The 16110-nt window shown below is 37.3% G+C and overlaps 1 protein-coding gene across 1 annotated transcript in view; it reads right to left on the reverse strand.

Annotated features, from left to right (window-relative positions):
• Positions 1-16110, reverse strand: part of FBN2 (fibrillin 2) — a 234011-nt gene that overhangs the window by 28784 nt on the left and 189117 nt on the right. Inside the window, exons 44-49 of the mRNA XM_063454155.1 lie at positions 14807-14932; positions 13589-13714; positions 11341-11457; positions 9741-9869; positions 4913-5032; positions 1512-1637 (exon numbers count right to left, since the gene is read on the reverse strand). Coding sequence (XP_063310225.1) covers positions 1512-1637; positions 4913-5032; positions 9741-9869; positions 11341-11457; positions 13589-13714; positions 14807-14932 — 744 coding nt within the window. The remainder of the gene's footprint in view (positions 1-1511; positions 1638-4912; positions 5033-9740; positions 9870-11340; positions 11458-13588; positions 13715-14806; positions 14933-16110) is intronic.

A 16110-nucleotide genomic window follows, 5' to 3' on the forward strand; every position in this document is an offset into this window, starting at 1 on the left:
AATGGAACTCTTCTTCTTTTTTATTGTGATTCCTCTTCTGACAGTGTACTGTTTTTTTTTTTTTTTTTTTTTTTAATAGTTACAACTGCATTATATTACTTTGAATGTTCCACGCTCAGTCCCCATGAGACCACAGCCGCAGGCTAGCACATAAATATACCTGATAGTTTCAGGCGTTCTCAAAGTGCTGCAATTAGCTGAACGCCAAGAGACACAAATGCTTATTTAATTTGATTTGTTTTCATGCCTATCTCGTATCCTGTATGCACAGTATACTCCTATCGCAATTTTTACGACCTACTACCATAGCATAGCATGTTTACCTATAAATCAGATTGCATAAACGTTACCTACTCTTGCACAAAAGCTAAAACTAACATGTATTACTCTGTTCGAAAATTACTTTTTCATAATGCACAACTGGATGTAAGAATATGTTATATGTTATATAATCAACCAAAATGCATGCCCGCAGCCTGTTACTTAGCCTATGATTTACACGACAACCCACCCTCGCTATGTTTTCGATCTTTAGCTTAGAACAGTACCATTTTGGTTTTTTGTGTATGATGCCATGGCTATCCTTATGTCACATATAGTGCATAACAATCTGCGTACCGTACATGCACAATGTGTTATTAATTTTTATTTTACTTAATATATTGCTTAACTGCATCTCGCAGTGAACTTAAAGACAGGGGGCTTCATCCTGTTATGTCTCACTGCGTTTAGTGGCCAAGAGAGTAATAACTGAAGTGTCCAGGCACAGTTACTGTTTGTTTTTTTTTCTTTTTTTTTTTTCTTTTTGCACACGTTAGTTACACTATGTAAATCGTGCCCAATAGCGGGCAGAACCTTAAACTACTATCACCTGTCTAGCGTAGTGCGATGCTGCGTTCACTAGCCTGATACCGTGTTAAACACATCACTATGCTTTTTGAGACATACATGCCGCACTACATACGAACTACTTACTCTTAAGCGGTAGACCTACTCACTCTTATAAAGCGACATAAACAGACCAGACAAGCGACCTCACAGTCTAACTGTAACGGCAACAGCTCAGGTCTTGTACTACATAACTTAGATGGGTACAGATGAATATCTTGCAATCACAGAAATGTTTAACTATGCGACCTGTTCCAGCAGTATAAGCTTGTATGTTATGCCTATTATCCCTGCTCTCCAGGTGATCACTCCATTATATGTTATGTAGGAGACTATAAGCAAATATAACACGCCTGCGATTAACTTTTTATTGCACCTCATAAATATTGTGTTTGAATTTAGCTTGAAACACAGATGCGCTAACTGTTCTAACATAATTTTTACTACATGTCAAAATTGTTACTAGATTGTTACAACGTACAAAAAAAAAAGTGCAGTTTTTTGAGTACCACATTGTCAATACTGGTGATTAATCCATGTGTGCTGTTGTGGCACTTGATATATGCTTGTAACTCCTCATGCACAAACAAAATAAAGAATTAAAAAAAAAAAATATCACTTACCAAAGCACCTTCTTCCGTGCTCTGACAGTACATATCCTGGAGGGCAAACACATTGAAAGCTTCCTGCAGTGTTAAAGCACGTTCCAAAAAGACAAATTTCAGGTTCTTCATTACATTCATCGATATCTAGAAAGGAAAACACAAAAAAAACACATTTAACCACATTTTGGCAAAGTCAGAATAGCCTCAATTTTATAAGATTTCCAAATTATTTAATACTGTTAGAATAATTTCTAAATTATTTATCTACAAAAGTTCCTGTAGACTTTAACAGTGATTTCAGTAGATAACTTGGAAACATTTCTAACAGTATTAAATCCTTTAGAAAGCTTAATAAATCAAAGCTAATTTGTGATAATTATAAATTTAAACAATGTCAGTAAAGAAATACAAAAGGTTAAATGTTCATTCATTGATTATGTTAAAAAAAATCAATGTATATACAATTAATCCACTGCTTAGGATTGTTACATTTATTGAAAAATATTGTAGGTGCAGAGATCTTTATTTAGAAGAGTTTTCAATAATACTGACCAGACCATGAAGGGAGTAAAAAGGGAGGTCACTATCCAAAAAAGAGCTTGACCAGTGAATAATCAACAAATAAGAATTAGGCACACTGGAAACTCAAACAGAGGTCACAGACGAGGATAGGGAAACAAGTAATAGAAATAGTTTGATATTACATATTACATATCACATAAGAATGCTACGTACGTACAAAGGAATTTAAAATGATACAATCTTGTGATAATAACTTGTGGGCTTCAATAGGTGATTCAAAGAGAAGGAATAGTGGCCCAAAACTAAATGCTGAGGAATGGAATGTATAATACTAATTAATGTCAGATGTGAGCAGCAACGGTCCAAATACCGCAAACTCAAACATCATAGCTAAGGCTCTAAACTGGCTATTGTCAGATTATAGAGTGTTCTGGTCTCAAGAAAGATAGTTAAGGAAGGATCACTGTCTATGTATGTGGTATACCAGCCACAGGGCGAATAAAGAGAGAAATGAGATGTAAGGGTGTAATCTGACCATCATCAGAATCAGTAGGGTGTAATCTGACCAGTAGGTGTCATCAGAATCAGTTAGATTAATGTAGCTAAATCAGAGTAACTCGTTAAAATGTCTCAAAGGAAGACCAAAAGTATACTAGTACAACTGCTCAGTATATCCTAAAGAACAGCAAAGTACCTGTCTGTAGAGCAAAACTACCCTTAAATTAGTGGGGGGCCAAATATCTTGGTGTACCATGTAATGACGAGATAACAAGTAACATAACATGCACATAACATGAAATTGTGTGTTAGCACCCTAGAACTCTAAACATTTTGGTGTGTTGTCCAACTGCCATAGGGTCTCTCTGTCCCCTGTTCTCCCTCCTAATAGCCTCATGTGTCTTCTAACCTACCCCCATCCCTCATGTGTCTCGTAAGCTCCCTCTTGTCTCTTTCTCCATAGTTCTCTCTCTCCCCTGTGCATCTAATGACTCCTCTTGTGTGTTTCTCTTTGCCACCTTGTGCTTGTCTCCTGACTCTCCTTGTGTGTATCTTAACCTCCTTACCCCGGTGTGTGTCTCTTACCCACTTATATCACAAGGCCATACTAAAAATAATTAGAGACAGGAGGGTAATGCTCTATGGAGCCTCCTCGTGGGTCGAACACCTCCCATTTGTCGACTACTGTAATGTTTTGCATTTGTTCTATCTTTATATAATTTAATTACATTTTGATCCAAGAGGAAATTCAGTTGCGGTGTAGTTTTTCTCTCTAGCTGTCATCTATTGAGACAATGTGGGTAGTAAAAAGTCTAAATAAATTAGCGTGTAATGTAATAGCAAACTATTAATGTTCGCTCAGTGTAATTCAGAATATGAATGTATTTAAACTGTCTCCTAATATCCATTGCTCTTCCAAGCTGAAAAGTCTTAAAATCCTTCAAACAAAAAAGATCTTACACTTTTTACAGTTTTCAAACAGCAGACAGACACCACTAATAGCCTTTTAATATAAAACGAGCCAAGCATTACAGTCTTGCAGACACTGACAAGGAGTAGACCGTCTGTCTCTTGACACATGTACAAAAGATTAGTTAAAATAAAAAATAAAATAAAATAAAAAAGACACAATTTTGGTTTCTTTTAAACTGCCATTTGCAGTAACAATACTTTTTGAATGCTTGACATTAACCTTGTTGTTAAGGTTAAATCTTATTTTTATAAAATAAATATTTTTTTATATATATCCTGAGCTGAGAACGTGTCTTTAAATATCAAACAGCAATGGTCAACGTGAAAAGAGCAGCTGATATTTTGTACTCTATGGCCACACACAAGCTTGCTTTGATAATCTCACACATGAAGACAGAAGAATGCATGTTGTGTTACTGAGGTTTTGCATTATATAAATCAGCCGCATTTTAGAAGACAAGAAGTGTTGGGGTGGTTTTATAGTGACATGAATTTAAATGATATAAGCATTATCTGTACTAGTAACATATAGACTATATAATATACAGTATTACTAGATGACACTGGTATTGCTGATACCGGCCCTTGGTTATAGAAGGCAATGTGTAATATACTATCATGGGAAGCGTGGTATATTTCATACAAGTGACAAATCAAACAGGAATACATTACCCTATAAAGATTTTTTATTTTTTTGTAGGAATCCTTAAAAATTTTTACTAAGGGGGAGACAATTTAGTTATACATTTTAAGAATGAGTCAATAAGCTGATGTCGTGCACAATACGGTACCCTATTAAAAGTTCAATATTCTGTTTATTATATTGATGCTATCATATTCTACACATGCCAACTATAAACTAAAAACTTTCAAATTAAAGAAATTCCACCTTCTGTTTTTCATTAACCCAAGTGCACTCATTTCCGTTCAATTATCTTTAAGAACCAGTAATTAAATAGATATCAAACTCAATTTACTAAAATTATAGATTATACATGATACACATGTCATATTACAACATATTTTTGTTTTCCACAAGCTATTTACGCCAATAAAATTATTTTGATCAGTTGGATACCCTGATGCATTGGTATGACTTCAAAAATGTGCATATTTTATATATGGTTTTATAATACAACATGCAAAAAAAAGCACTACATTAAATATGTATATTCGATGAAATTCTAACAAACAACGAAGCAGTATCTAAACCATATAGGAAATGTCACTAGCTAACCATTCGATGTGACACATTTCAAATTTCTGCTCCATATTCATAAGACTATCACTGTTAACTTATACGAATGTTCTGTGTTGCAATTATCTGCATGCAGGAACAAAGCAAATGTTAGAGAAAATAATGAAGTAATAAAACACAGAAAACATGAACAGTGGGTGTTATTCAAGAATTATGTACATGATCTTACCTATACATTGTTCCCTTTTGACCTCATATCCTGGGGGGCATATGCATCTGAAAGAGCCTTCCAAGTTCTGACATGTACCAGGAGAGCATGTGCCGGGATACGTCTCACACTCATTAATGTCTTTGAAAAGGCAGAAACACAAAGATCACCATTTGAAACACATTTTAATATCCCCAGCCCTACACTTGACATAAAACATGCAATAACAGAAACATTCAGATTGTCTCCAAATATACACTATATGAATTAAGTGCAGGAAAGACTGAACATAAGATATAAAAAAAAATATTTTAAGTGTATTTCCCAATGAACACATTTTGTAAATAAATATATTAACGAGCACAAAGGTGCACTTCAATCTAGTTTTTTTGGAAACTGAACACGTTAGAGAATCAATAATGCCTTCTTCATATAACCGCCTTGTAAGCATTGTAATTAAAGTCTCACATTGAGGCATTCTCAAGTATGTATGGAAAGCAAGTATGTCAAACTCAAAGGCTAAGACGGGACAAATAAACAAGGTTTGCATTTATGTGGGCCGCAAAGAAACAAAAGCTTCAGTTTCCATAGAAACATAGGTTTATTTAGAAAAGTACAGTATAAAAAAAAGTTGCCTAACTGACACTGGACATCCTCACACTAGTAGGGCTTCAAAATAAACAAAAAAGTGCATTTATTTTAAGAAATGCATTTGCATATCAACAACATTTCAGTCCAACTACCTTGACATATTAAGAAACGTTTGGTAATGGAACTGAAATGGTGATCATCAAACTTGATGATCTCAGCCAATCCCATGCTTTCCCATAGGAAAGCATTGGGAGGCTATTGTGCATGTGTGCAAAAAGCTGCGCGGCCAAACAGCATCTCCATGGGGAGAATTCAGTGCCTCCATGCAGACCCAATCTACAACACTGCCCCTCCTCCCACTCTAATACACTGCCCACAAATCCAATACAATTCCCTCTCCCCATTCTAAAACACTGCCCACAAATCCAATACATAGCCCCCAAATACAAGACACTGCCCTTCCTCCCTCCACTCATCCACTCCACCATACACTGCCTCCTTCACCCAATCTAATACATTGCCCCTTAATCTAATACACTGCCCCTCCTCCCTCTACACTCTAATTGAATAGACTGCCCCCACTCCCACCACTCTATTTTAATACACTGTCCTCCCTCCTGCCAATTTAACACACTGCCTCCCACCACTCTAATACACTGCCCTCCCTCACTCAAATTAATACACTGGCCCCCGCCCTCAAATTAATACAGTGCCCCCTCCCTCAAATTAATACAGTGCCCCCTCCCTCCCTCAAATTAATACACTGGGCCCCTCCCTCCCCCAAGTTAATACAGTGCCCTTACCCTCCCTCAAATTAATACAGTGCCCCTCCCTCAAATTAATACACTGTCCCCCTTCCCCCAAGCCCCTCTTCTCCTACCTTACAATTTGCTGTCCATCCTGCAGTTCCAGCTCCAGCCCTACTGAAGCAGGACAGACTCTCCACTGGCACTGCGAGCAGGAGGGAAGGGGAGTGGCTGCTCTGCTCTGCTCAGCAGACACACAGCCACTCTGCCCTCTTGTGGCTGGGAGAGCAAGAATCAGGAAATATTTTTCCTGTCTTGCTGGTTGAACCACAGCTGAAAGTGGCCCCAGGGCAGACGGGCCACAAATATATTCACTGTGGGCCGCATGTTTCACATGCTTGATGTAAATGCTTTGCGATTTGCTTGGTGTTAATTTTACTGCTGCTAGATTCCCTGCCTTTTAGTCACATAGTTACATAGTAATCAAGTAGGAAAAAGACTAAAGCCCATCAAGATTAACTTTAAAACACAAAATGTTATGCTGTTGATCCAAAAGAATGTAAAGCCCTTCCCCCAAATTGTAGCCTTTTCCAATTATGTTTTTATGTTGCTTATGAAGAAAGAAAAGTTTCCTATTTTGTGGCCTAATTTGAAATGGCTACAATCTGTTTTTTTGCCTTCTTTTGGATCAACAGCATAAAATAATGTGTTTCAAGGTAGAACTTGATAGACTTTAGTCTCATTCTTTATGAGAAGCCTTTGATTGGACTTTTGCACGGCTTCCGTGACATCAGACAGGGCAAGCCAAGCTGGAAGCTTTGCCTGGTGCTGTACTAAAACAAGTTTTAAAAAAAAGTGACACAATAGTTACCGGAACAACTACAGCTTAATGTAGTTGTTCTGGTGAGCGTAATCATTGCCTTCAGGCATTTTCATGCAAAAAAGGCAGTGTTTACATGGTCCCCTGGGGACACCTCCAAGTGGCCACTCCTCAGATGGCTACTGGAAGTGCTTCCTGGGGCAGTGCAGCACAGTAGGCAGCACTGCCATTCAGAGTTTTCATGCTCTGCATAGAGACTCTGAATTTTCCTTGTTGATTCAATGCATCTCTATGAGGAGATGCTGATTGGCCAGAACAGTGTTTGACCTCACCCCATCCCGCCTCCTTGCCAATTTCAGCCAATCAGAAGTACTGATAATGTCATCAAGGAGGCGGATTTGGCGGGGCCAGAATCTTCGGAACTGCGCGGCACTGGAAAAAAGGTGATTTTTAACATTTTCTAAGAGGGCTAAGGAGGGCAAGCCACATAAATGGTGGAATAAACACTATAGGATCAGAAATAAATGTTTGTGTTCCTGACCCTATAGTGTTCCTTTAATTTAGAAAACTTTCCCATAATTCTTTTGGTGGAGGGGGATGCCGTGATGAATAATGCCAACAGGGAATTATTCTCTGATAGAAAAAAAAAAAAAAAAAAGGAGAAACCTTTTAAGTCAATCTGAATGCAGGTTCATTTCAAATCATGGTCACCAATTAAAAAAAATCTAATTAAAGTAAACTAATGTCAAGTCCCTCGACAAGATGAAGGTGACCATTTTTCTTTTCAAACCTTTCAGAACAGAATCCCAGAGATAAACCTCTGAAACTGCCAAAAGAGAGTACATATTTTTAAGAGAAATAGTTTGTTATTTTTAGGAGCTATATACCGGACACATCCCATTTAAAAAGATTTTAAAAAAAATTAATCAACAAGAAAATCTACTTTATACACAGCTCTGTGAAAACAAGAGTCAGTCCAATTATATAACAAAAGGCAAACCAAAACCAAAATTTGCTGACAAGGTGGAGTGGAATTATAGTTAACTCTATTTTGCAGTGAGACACAGATGAACTTCATCCTAGCTTGGTCCTGTTATGTTATTTGAATGAATTCAATCTGTTACTGTAATTCACTCTGATTATACGGGAATTTGTACAGTTGCATGTGATATTTGCAAGGTTGCACACATTGCGATTTGAAAACACATTTTATATAAGGAAGTACTTTAATTCAAAGACAAGCACATTATGTTCCCATTGATTGCTCAATTGTTTCCGTATAACTGCGAAATGTTGAGCCATTCACTGCAGGTTATTGCTATACAATAAATGTTTTTCCATGTGTTTAAGTCTGCATCTGCCTCTACAAAGTTACTATTAATGACAATAAACACGGCATCTAAGAATGTGTTTTTTATGTAGCTGTAAGGAGCTTCAGGAAATGTAACTGCCGTATATATAGTAGTAATAGTTTTTTATATTGGTGGAACGCTATCTAGCAGATTTTCCAGCACACGGGCTGAAACGCAGGGCAAATCCGACTCTTATTAAGGGTGCCCAGAACTCCAGTGATTGGATTCACACAGTAGCCTCAGTTGACCACAATAATACAGACACCCTAAATATATTATGGTTGGGGTTAGACAGGAAATAGGACAACCTACACCTACTTTTCTTTAAGCCTCATATGTGCTTTATTTAGGCTTTTAGGAATGTGGTCACATAAGACAACATGACATACAGAATATGGTTTAAAGAAACTTAACGACCCCAAAGTATAACATGTAACAATTTTAATGTGGACATGACGTCTACAATTTGCTGTTTGATTCTATGCACAGTATGGCACCCTGGAGTAAATGGAGGAGTTGTGTACGCTGCTGCCCCTCCTCCAGATGATGCAATCAGCATCCCACAATTCCTTGCATTTGGGTATATGCTACGATTAAAGGTTATAATATCATCCAAAGAGTCCACGGTCTCCCTACTCAATGCATATGAGGATGGTATACCATCATTCAGATATATGGTGAGTAATTTCTAGTCATTTCTTATTCAAGTGAATTGAGAAAGCACATACACATGCTGTGAATGGGATTCTGGGAAATGTATAGCTGTATGTTTCCTGTTTGACCTTTTCCTTTCAGAAGTGGAGGACTTGCATCTGTCACCAATCTAAAAATACATTTTTTGTACACATAGAAATACATAGAGCAAAGGGGGGCGGGCGAAAGGTTACATGGGTACTATCCCAAATCCCTCTGCACATTTAAATAACAGGAGGTTTTTACTACCACACCAAAGGCCATTAAAGTGCAAGCTCACCTGCCCTGTCAAGGCAAACCTCTAAGGTGTGCCCAACACTGACAATTCACGTTGCTGCTTTCAGCTAAAAGGCAAAATCTTCAATGAGACAAAGAGGGGTATTTTTTTTAACCCGTACACACGTATTATAATTATTCCCTTAATAGGGAGCACATGGACTGGTTTGTCGTGTCAGTACTGTGAAATCACCATGTAATACAGAAACAAATACAAACACACAAATATGAGTAGTTTGAGTGCAGGACTTAATTTTGTGTGTCTGAATGATTTGTTTTGGGTGATGGGCTATCAAATGCATTCTTGCAATTATGGCAATGTGGGTGCCCAATTAAAGTATGTTAGAAAGGGTTTTTCTTGTTACACTTACCAATACAGTTTTTGAAATCTGAGGTGAGTTCATATCCTTCATTACATAAGCAAATGAAATTACCAATTTCATTAAAACACTGTCCGTTCCTGCATACCTGACCAAAGAAGGAGCTGCATTCATCAATATCTAAAAACATAAATGTGTCAGTTAGAAGGATGCTTTATCTACATTTATTATTATACACTTATTTCTTAAGCATGCTAAATAGTGGGCCCTTGACTAATTCATTGTGTATTAGCACAATTTTCATAAATTTCTTCATCAAGCCGAAAAGTAAACAAATTTGAAATACTCTCAGCGGCCACATACAAGAATTCATTAGTAATAACTAGATTATAAACCTAGTCATCTATATCTGTACATAAGTAATAATGAGCTTCATTGGGTTGGAATAATTGATTTTATCTATTTTAGGCGTTGCTAATTTGGTTCATTTACCAAATTTAGAATATTAGATATAGAGATTTATGTCTTAAATTCAAGGGGCAAGTACATTTTTTTTAGGACAGTGTAGCTTGGTCAACTCTAATGTTTTCAACTGAGCTCAGTTCCTCAGTCTCTCTACCCTTGAGGTTCAATCTTCAAACATGGTTTACTAGCTGAATTGGTAAGAAACTAAGCATACCTCAGCTAGCCACATAACCCTCACAGAGGGCATCTGGCAAGTTGATCAGTTTTGGTTCTCATTCAGAAATTATCACAGTACAGGCCCTGGGCAGATAGCGCAGCTAAGCGGACAAGGGCACATGTGCGAGTGTGGGGATAGATGCGTGTGATTGGTTGTGTAGGTATGTGTGGGTGGGATTATGTGGTGTGTGAATTTAGTGGGGGGTGGTCTTACCTCAGTGCCACTTGGGATTCGGGCCAGCAAACAGCTTAGCGCCCGCCCCATGGGTTTGTTTCGTCACAGCTACCTGCGGGTATGTCCTTGCCAATTAAGTTTGAGATGGTTATGTTAATTATGTGGAATGAAGTAAACAAGTTTTCAGGTCTCAACCTCCCCTGCTTTAAAGGGTTAACCTTAGGCTACCTGTTATGCCGTGGCCACCGAGTGTGGAAAAGGTCGGCTGGTGGTAAGCATTGGAAGAAAAAGGATTTTATGCCGAGGGGGGAGGTGAGAGGAAGTGGTACATAGGCGCATGGTCAGTTTATTGGCAAGGACGGTTGGGTTTCACTGTATGACACTATGTGTTAAGTTTAATGTTATGGTTCTTTATTTTGACATTTTGGTTATATCAAAGAAAAGAGAATATTAAAATAAAATATGGATGTGTTATACAGTAATTATCATATATTTTAAAAAATGCTGTGGCCCGTTTCATCCATACTATGTTGTCTGTCATTATTTGGGTGAATTGGGTTGGTTTATGTTATTATACTGCATCGCGATTCCCCACTACGTACATACAAGATCCTCTCAGTCAAGCTTAGTTTTTAGTGAATACATCAATTCGTCCCTATTGTAACTCCCTAAAAATACTTCAGTACCGTTGATACACCAACATGGGAAGTATAAGTATAAATACTGTGTTGTGGTGAAGATTCAAGCAGAACATTTCTTACTTTGCCAATAACAGCCACCACACAGAAAGCTTACCCATGCAGTCATTATTAGGAGTGAGCTCAAACCCTGGGTAGCAGAGACAGTTATACGATCCCACTGTGTTTTTACAGGTTCCATTCCCACACGGCTGTCTCTCGCATTCATCAATATCTGAGAAAAACATAGACATGAAACAGGGGTAAACGTTCTTCCAGCTGTGGTTACGTTCAGTCAGTTGACAACCGTACATTTCTCCGGCTGCCATCTCCCTGAGCTTTATAGACTTTGCAGTCAAACACTGTATCTAACAGCCAACATTCCATGGGTAAATTGAAAAACCAACACTGCTTGGATGACTTTTAATATACTCATGGGTTTAGAGCTGTATGTGATATCTTAGTTGTGCATTTAAATTGTTTTACATTCTCTAATGACATCACCATTCCTTTAAACAAAACAGTCCAAGAAGCAAGACAGATATGGATCTCAAGCACCTTTTATGCCCCCAGCATGTCTAAATGTTTATGTTTTATTGAATTGCATCACGTTTACAGCAAAGCAAACTGGTATAAAGTACTGACTTGTAACAAACAACAGTCATGTGTTTGGTAAAATATTATGAATTACATTTATGCATTTGTTTTTCAGCAACACTCAAACAGCGATTGATGTCCAAATTTACTGTTTTCAGGGCCGGATTAACATAGGGGCTGATGGAGCTGCAGCTCCAGGCCCATGCCTGTGGAATAGGCCCATTGTTTAAAAAAATAAAATAAAAAATAATAATAACTTTTTTATTTTGCTGCTCTTCATATGCTCTTGCTTAAGTATGGAAACTTAAGAGAGATGTACGGGAACAAAACTGTTGTGGACTGGTTGACAATGAAATTAGTTAAGGTAAAGATGACTTTGCACACTAGGCAAATGCTCTTGCTGCTTCAGTCTAACTGTGGCATGTTCCCTTTCTTCTACACTCACTACATACACATTTTCTGATTCCCAGACTATATAACAGGAACTTCTGCCTGTTAGTAAGAAGGTTAGGAGAGGAGTGGGCCAGCGAGTGCTATGGGACAGTCCTTGAAAAGCATAGAGCTAGTGCATCATTGGATGCATTTTTGTCAAGCTCAGTGTGCTGTCTGCACAGAGTGCCCTTGGTTGGCCATCCTGCATGATTGGCATTCACGCCAGGCTGATCATCTAATTCTTCGTGCAGACACGCCCTCTTTTGGGGCATGTTTGTCCTTTTAGGCGGTTCTGGTTATGTGATTCTCATCTTTGGCACACCCTTCTAGCCCGCCCACCGAAATCCTGCTTCACCGGACACTGCTGTTAGGGGGTATGGGTTTACTTGAAAGTTGAAAGCAGGAGATTAGCATAGGGTATGTGTTTTCTTATAGCTATATCCTGTGAGTTTCCCTCCAGCTCTACCTCCACCAGATACATGACTCTTGGGAGGTAACTGTTTTAGTGTTTACTGTCGATAAGATTCTGTAATTACGCCCATCATAATTGTCAGCACTAGGTCCAATGGGCTCTTAATCCGGCACTGACTGTTTTGCATCTTGTGTTTGCAATACACTGTATGTTGTACCTGTACTTGTTAACACTTTGTAGGTGTAAAGACATTGGTTTCAGAACAATTTTTGGGGGGTTGTTTATTTTCCAAAAAAGAAGTAACTTACTGAATGTGTTATTTACATTTTGTTTTCTTTTTGGATTTATTTTTATCTTTTTTTTTAGACTTATGAAAAAATCTATCAAACAAATCTCACCTGCCTTTATTTATGTAAACCTTAAATTAGCAACAAATCTATTTAGAAAAATTGCTGTATGAAATTAAGTAGAATAAACTTGATAGTTTAAGCAATATGGTAAAGAGACAGATTGGATTCGGTAAATATATAGTTTATATTCATTATATATTAATAAAGTAACTAATCCATTCTCATCTTTGCAGGAAATTCCACCGGTTTGTCATATTGAAGCACAATGCTTTGTGCATGTTCTTTTTTTTATGGGTAGAACAAACGTTTATTCTTGTGTTCTACAAAATTTTGCCTGCACGTTTAGCCTTGAGATTCTAGGTCTGACACCTCTTTGATAATCTTCCAGAATATTTCCTAATTTTCTGGGCACACAGAGTAGTTTAGGTCTGCCCACAGTCACTTGAAAATAAATTTGACTCTATTGTGCTTGACTCTGCTCCCATTCTTATGAAATCACCTTCAATAAGAACAGAGGGAAAAGGGGTCTCTGACCCACCAATAGTTTACAAATTTAATAGATAATCAATGTGTACCCATGCACATAGTCCGGTCTGGTGATGCTTTGAATCCATTGTTGCATATACACCGGTAACTTCCTTCTGTGTCCTCACATGTACCATGGCTGCAAACATTTGGAATCTCAAGACATTCATTGCGATCTGCAAAGCAAACAATGCACAAAACTTATGTAAACAAACACTGTAACACGGTGTAGCCATTAATCATTTCCAGAGGGTACCCGTGTAGCCTTATACTGTATACGGTGATCACTTATCCATCATAAAAAAACATCTAGAAAGAATTGTTTTTTTAAACACTCACTTAATCCCTGTCTAAGTTACTTTTTGATGAATCAGAAATTGCTAATCACATAGAACAATTAACTGGCTGGGATGGATTGAAGTTTATAAAGGTACAAGAAGCAACACTTTCAACCTGCAGATGTGTTTCCCTCTGGGGGATAATCATCCGGACTGAGTACATTTAGGTACGCATTTTTTAAAATTATAGTTAATTGAGCCTTTGTTCCTTAAACAATGAAATAATATATCGCACACTTGTACTATATATATATATAAAATATAACGCAGTCGGGATGCCTAATTCCCCATAAATGACAAAATGAACTTTGATTTTCTGAATTCCAGTTAACAAATATATATATATATATATATATATTTGCTTTCTTGCACTAGAAGCGATTAACAGAGCTTTGTTAAATGGAATATGGGAAACCAAAGATAATTTTGTCAGTCATGGGGAATTAACTATCTCGACTGAGATAAGGAAACAAGTAAAGTAAAGCAAACATTATTCTTGAGACTAAGAAAGGAAGAATGTTATTAATATGTAGTACCAATGTTCCCAAATATTCCAAAATCAATTGCTGGAGCTTTAACTAATCTAGTAATGTTATCATTGAACTATAACTTTTCTAGTTCATTTGATAATAAAGATGCTATTCCTAGATTTTAATGTCTCAGCAAATGCTAGTATTTTTAAAGGGTAACATAAGCCACATGTTTTCTAGGGAACTTTTTTTTAAGGTAGAATGAAATTCTACATCTGTATGTATACATTATTCCATTGAATCTTTTATTTTATTTTTTATTTTTACTTAAGATTTAGACATCAGTGCTTTTTTTTATAGAATAAAGTGTAAAATAAAGATAAATGTAATATTACACATTAAATAAAACACTGACACGAATACTTTATTAAATCATGGAATATGTCCAGTTGCCTCTTACCTATGCAAGCACCATTTGGTAAAAGCTTGAAGCCAGCAGAACATTCACAGCGATAAGTACCGGGGCTGTTGATACAATCAGCATTTCTCTGGCAAAAATAATCCCCACTGTTGCACTCATCAATGTCTGAAATGTTAAAAAATATTTTTTGGTTATTGCACACATATAATTTATGCTTACACCAAAATACAATAAGGTTGTTGCTTATACTTTAACAAAAACAACATATTTAGTTCAAATCATCTCTTGTGAATGCCGCCTGTGTCACTTTTCCGAGACTCTAATTATTTTATTGTACAAACGCGGTGTACATGATACTTTGTATGTGTGTGAAAAATACATAAAAATGTATTACCACAATTATGGCAGAGCTATATACTGTTGCATGACATGTCTCTTGTGCCATACCCTTGGCTACTTACTTTTAAAATCAATGAACGTTTGTGGAGGTAATTTCAAATAGTATTTATATATTGGCCCCATTACATTTTTCCAATGAGCAGATCCCAAAGTAGGCTTTATAGCCTCAAATGTAAACCCTTATAAAAAAAAAATTATAAAAAAAATAAGCCCCTGTCCCACAGGTGTTTGTGGGATAAATGTTTATCTCTCCCACATTAGCTATAACTTCTGCTTCTTCCCGACTCTGGTTCGGCCCATGCTGTGATGCCATTAGTGGTTCGCTGGTGAATAGTTCCTGGCGAACATAGCTTGTTCGCAATCGCCACGGACGGCGAACATATGCGATGTTCGGTCCGCCCCCTATTCGTCATCATTGAGTAAACTTTGACCCTGTACCTCACAGTCAGCAGACACATTCCAGCCAATCAGCAGCAGACCCTCCCTCCCAGACCCTCCCACCTCCTGGACAGCATCCATTTTAGATTCATTCGGAAGCTGCATTCTTTTTTTTCTTATTTTTTTTGTATTTTTTTGTATTTATTTTTTTAGACAGAAGTGTGTTATATTTGAGCATGCTAGGCTGAATGTGCGTATATCATGGCTAGTTGCACTGAGGTTATGAGTATATAGTAGTACATTGTTGTGAAAGATGGCTGTCATGTTTAGGGTGTAGCTTGCACGTTATCAACTGTGTATTTATATCAGCAGCTCCACCACTAGTTATAAATCAAGTGTGAGTCGCCCCATGAGATGAGACTAGTGAATAACATAATACATGAACGGTTAAGGTAAAGGCATGTAAGGAACTACGACAATAAACTCTTTAGGAGGTGAAATAATGACACGTTTAAACGCTTGCTACTTTACGATTAGTTAATGTGCAGAGAGCAGTTCATGTGATC

This window comes from Pelobates fuscus, chromosome 5 (genome assembly GCF_036172605.1).
Source record: "Pelobates fuscus isolate aPelFus1 chromosome 5, aPelFus1.pri, whole genome shotgun sequence".
Taxonomy (NCBI): domain Eukaryota; kingdom Metazoa; phylum Chordata; class Amphibia; order Anura; family Pelobatidae; genus Pelobates; species Pelobates fuscus.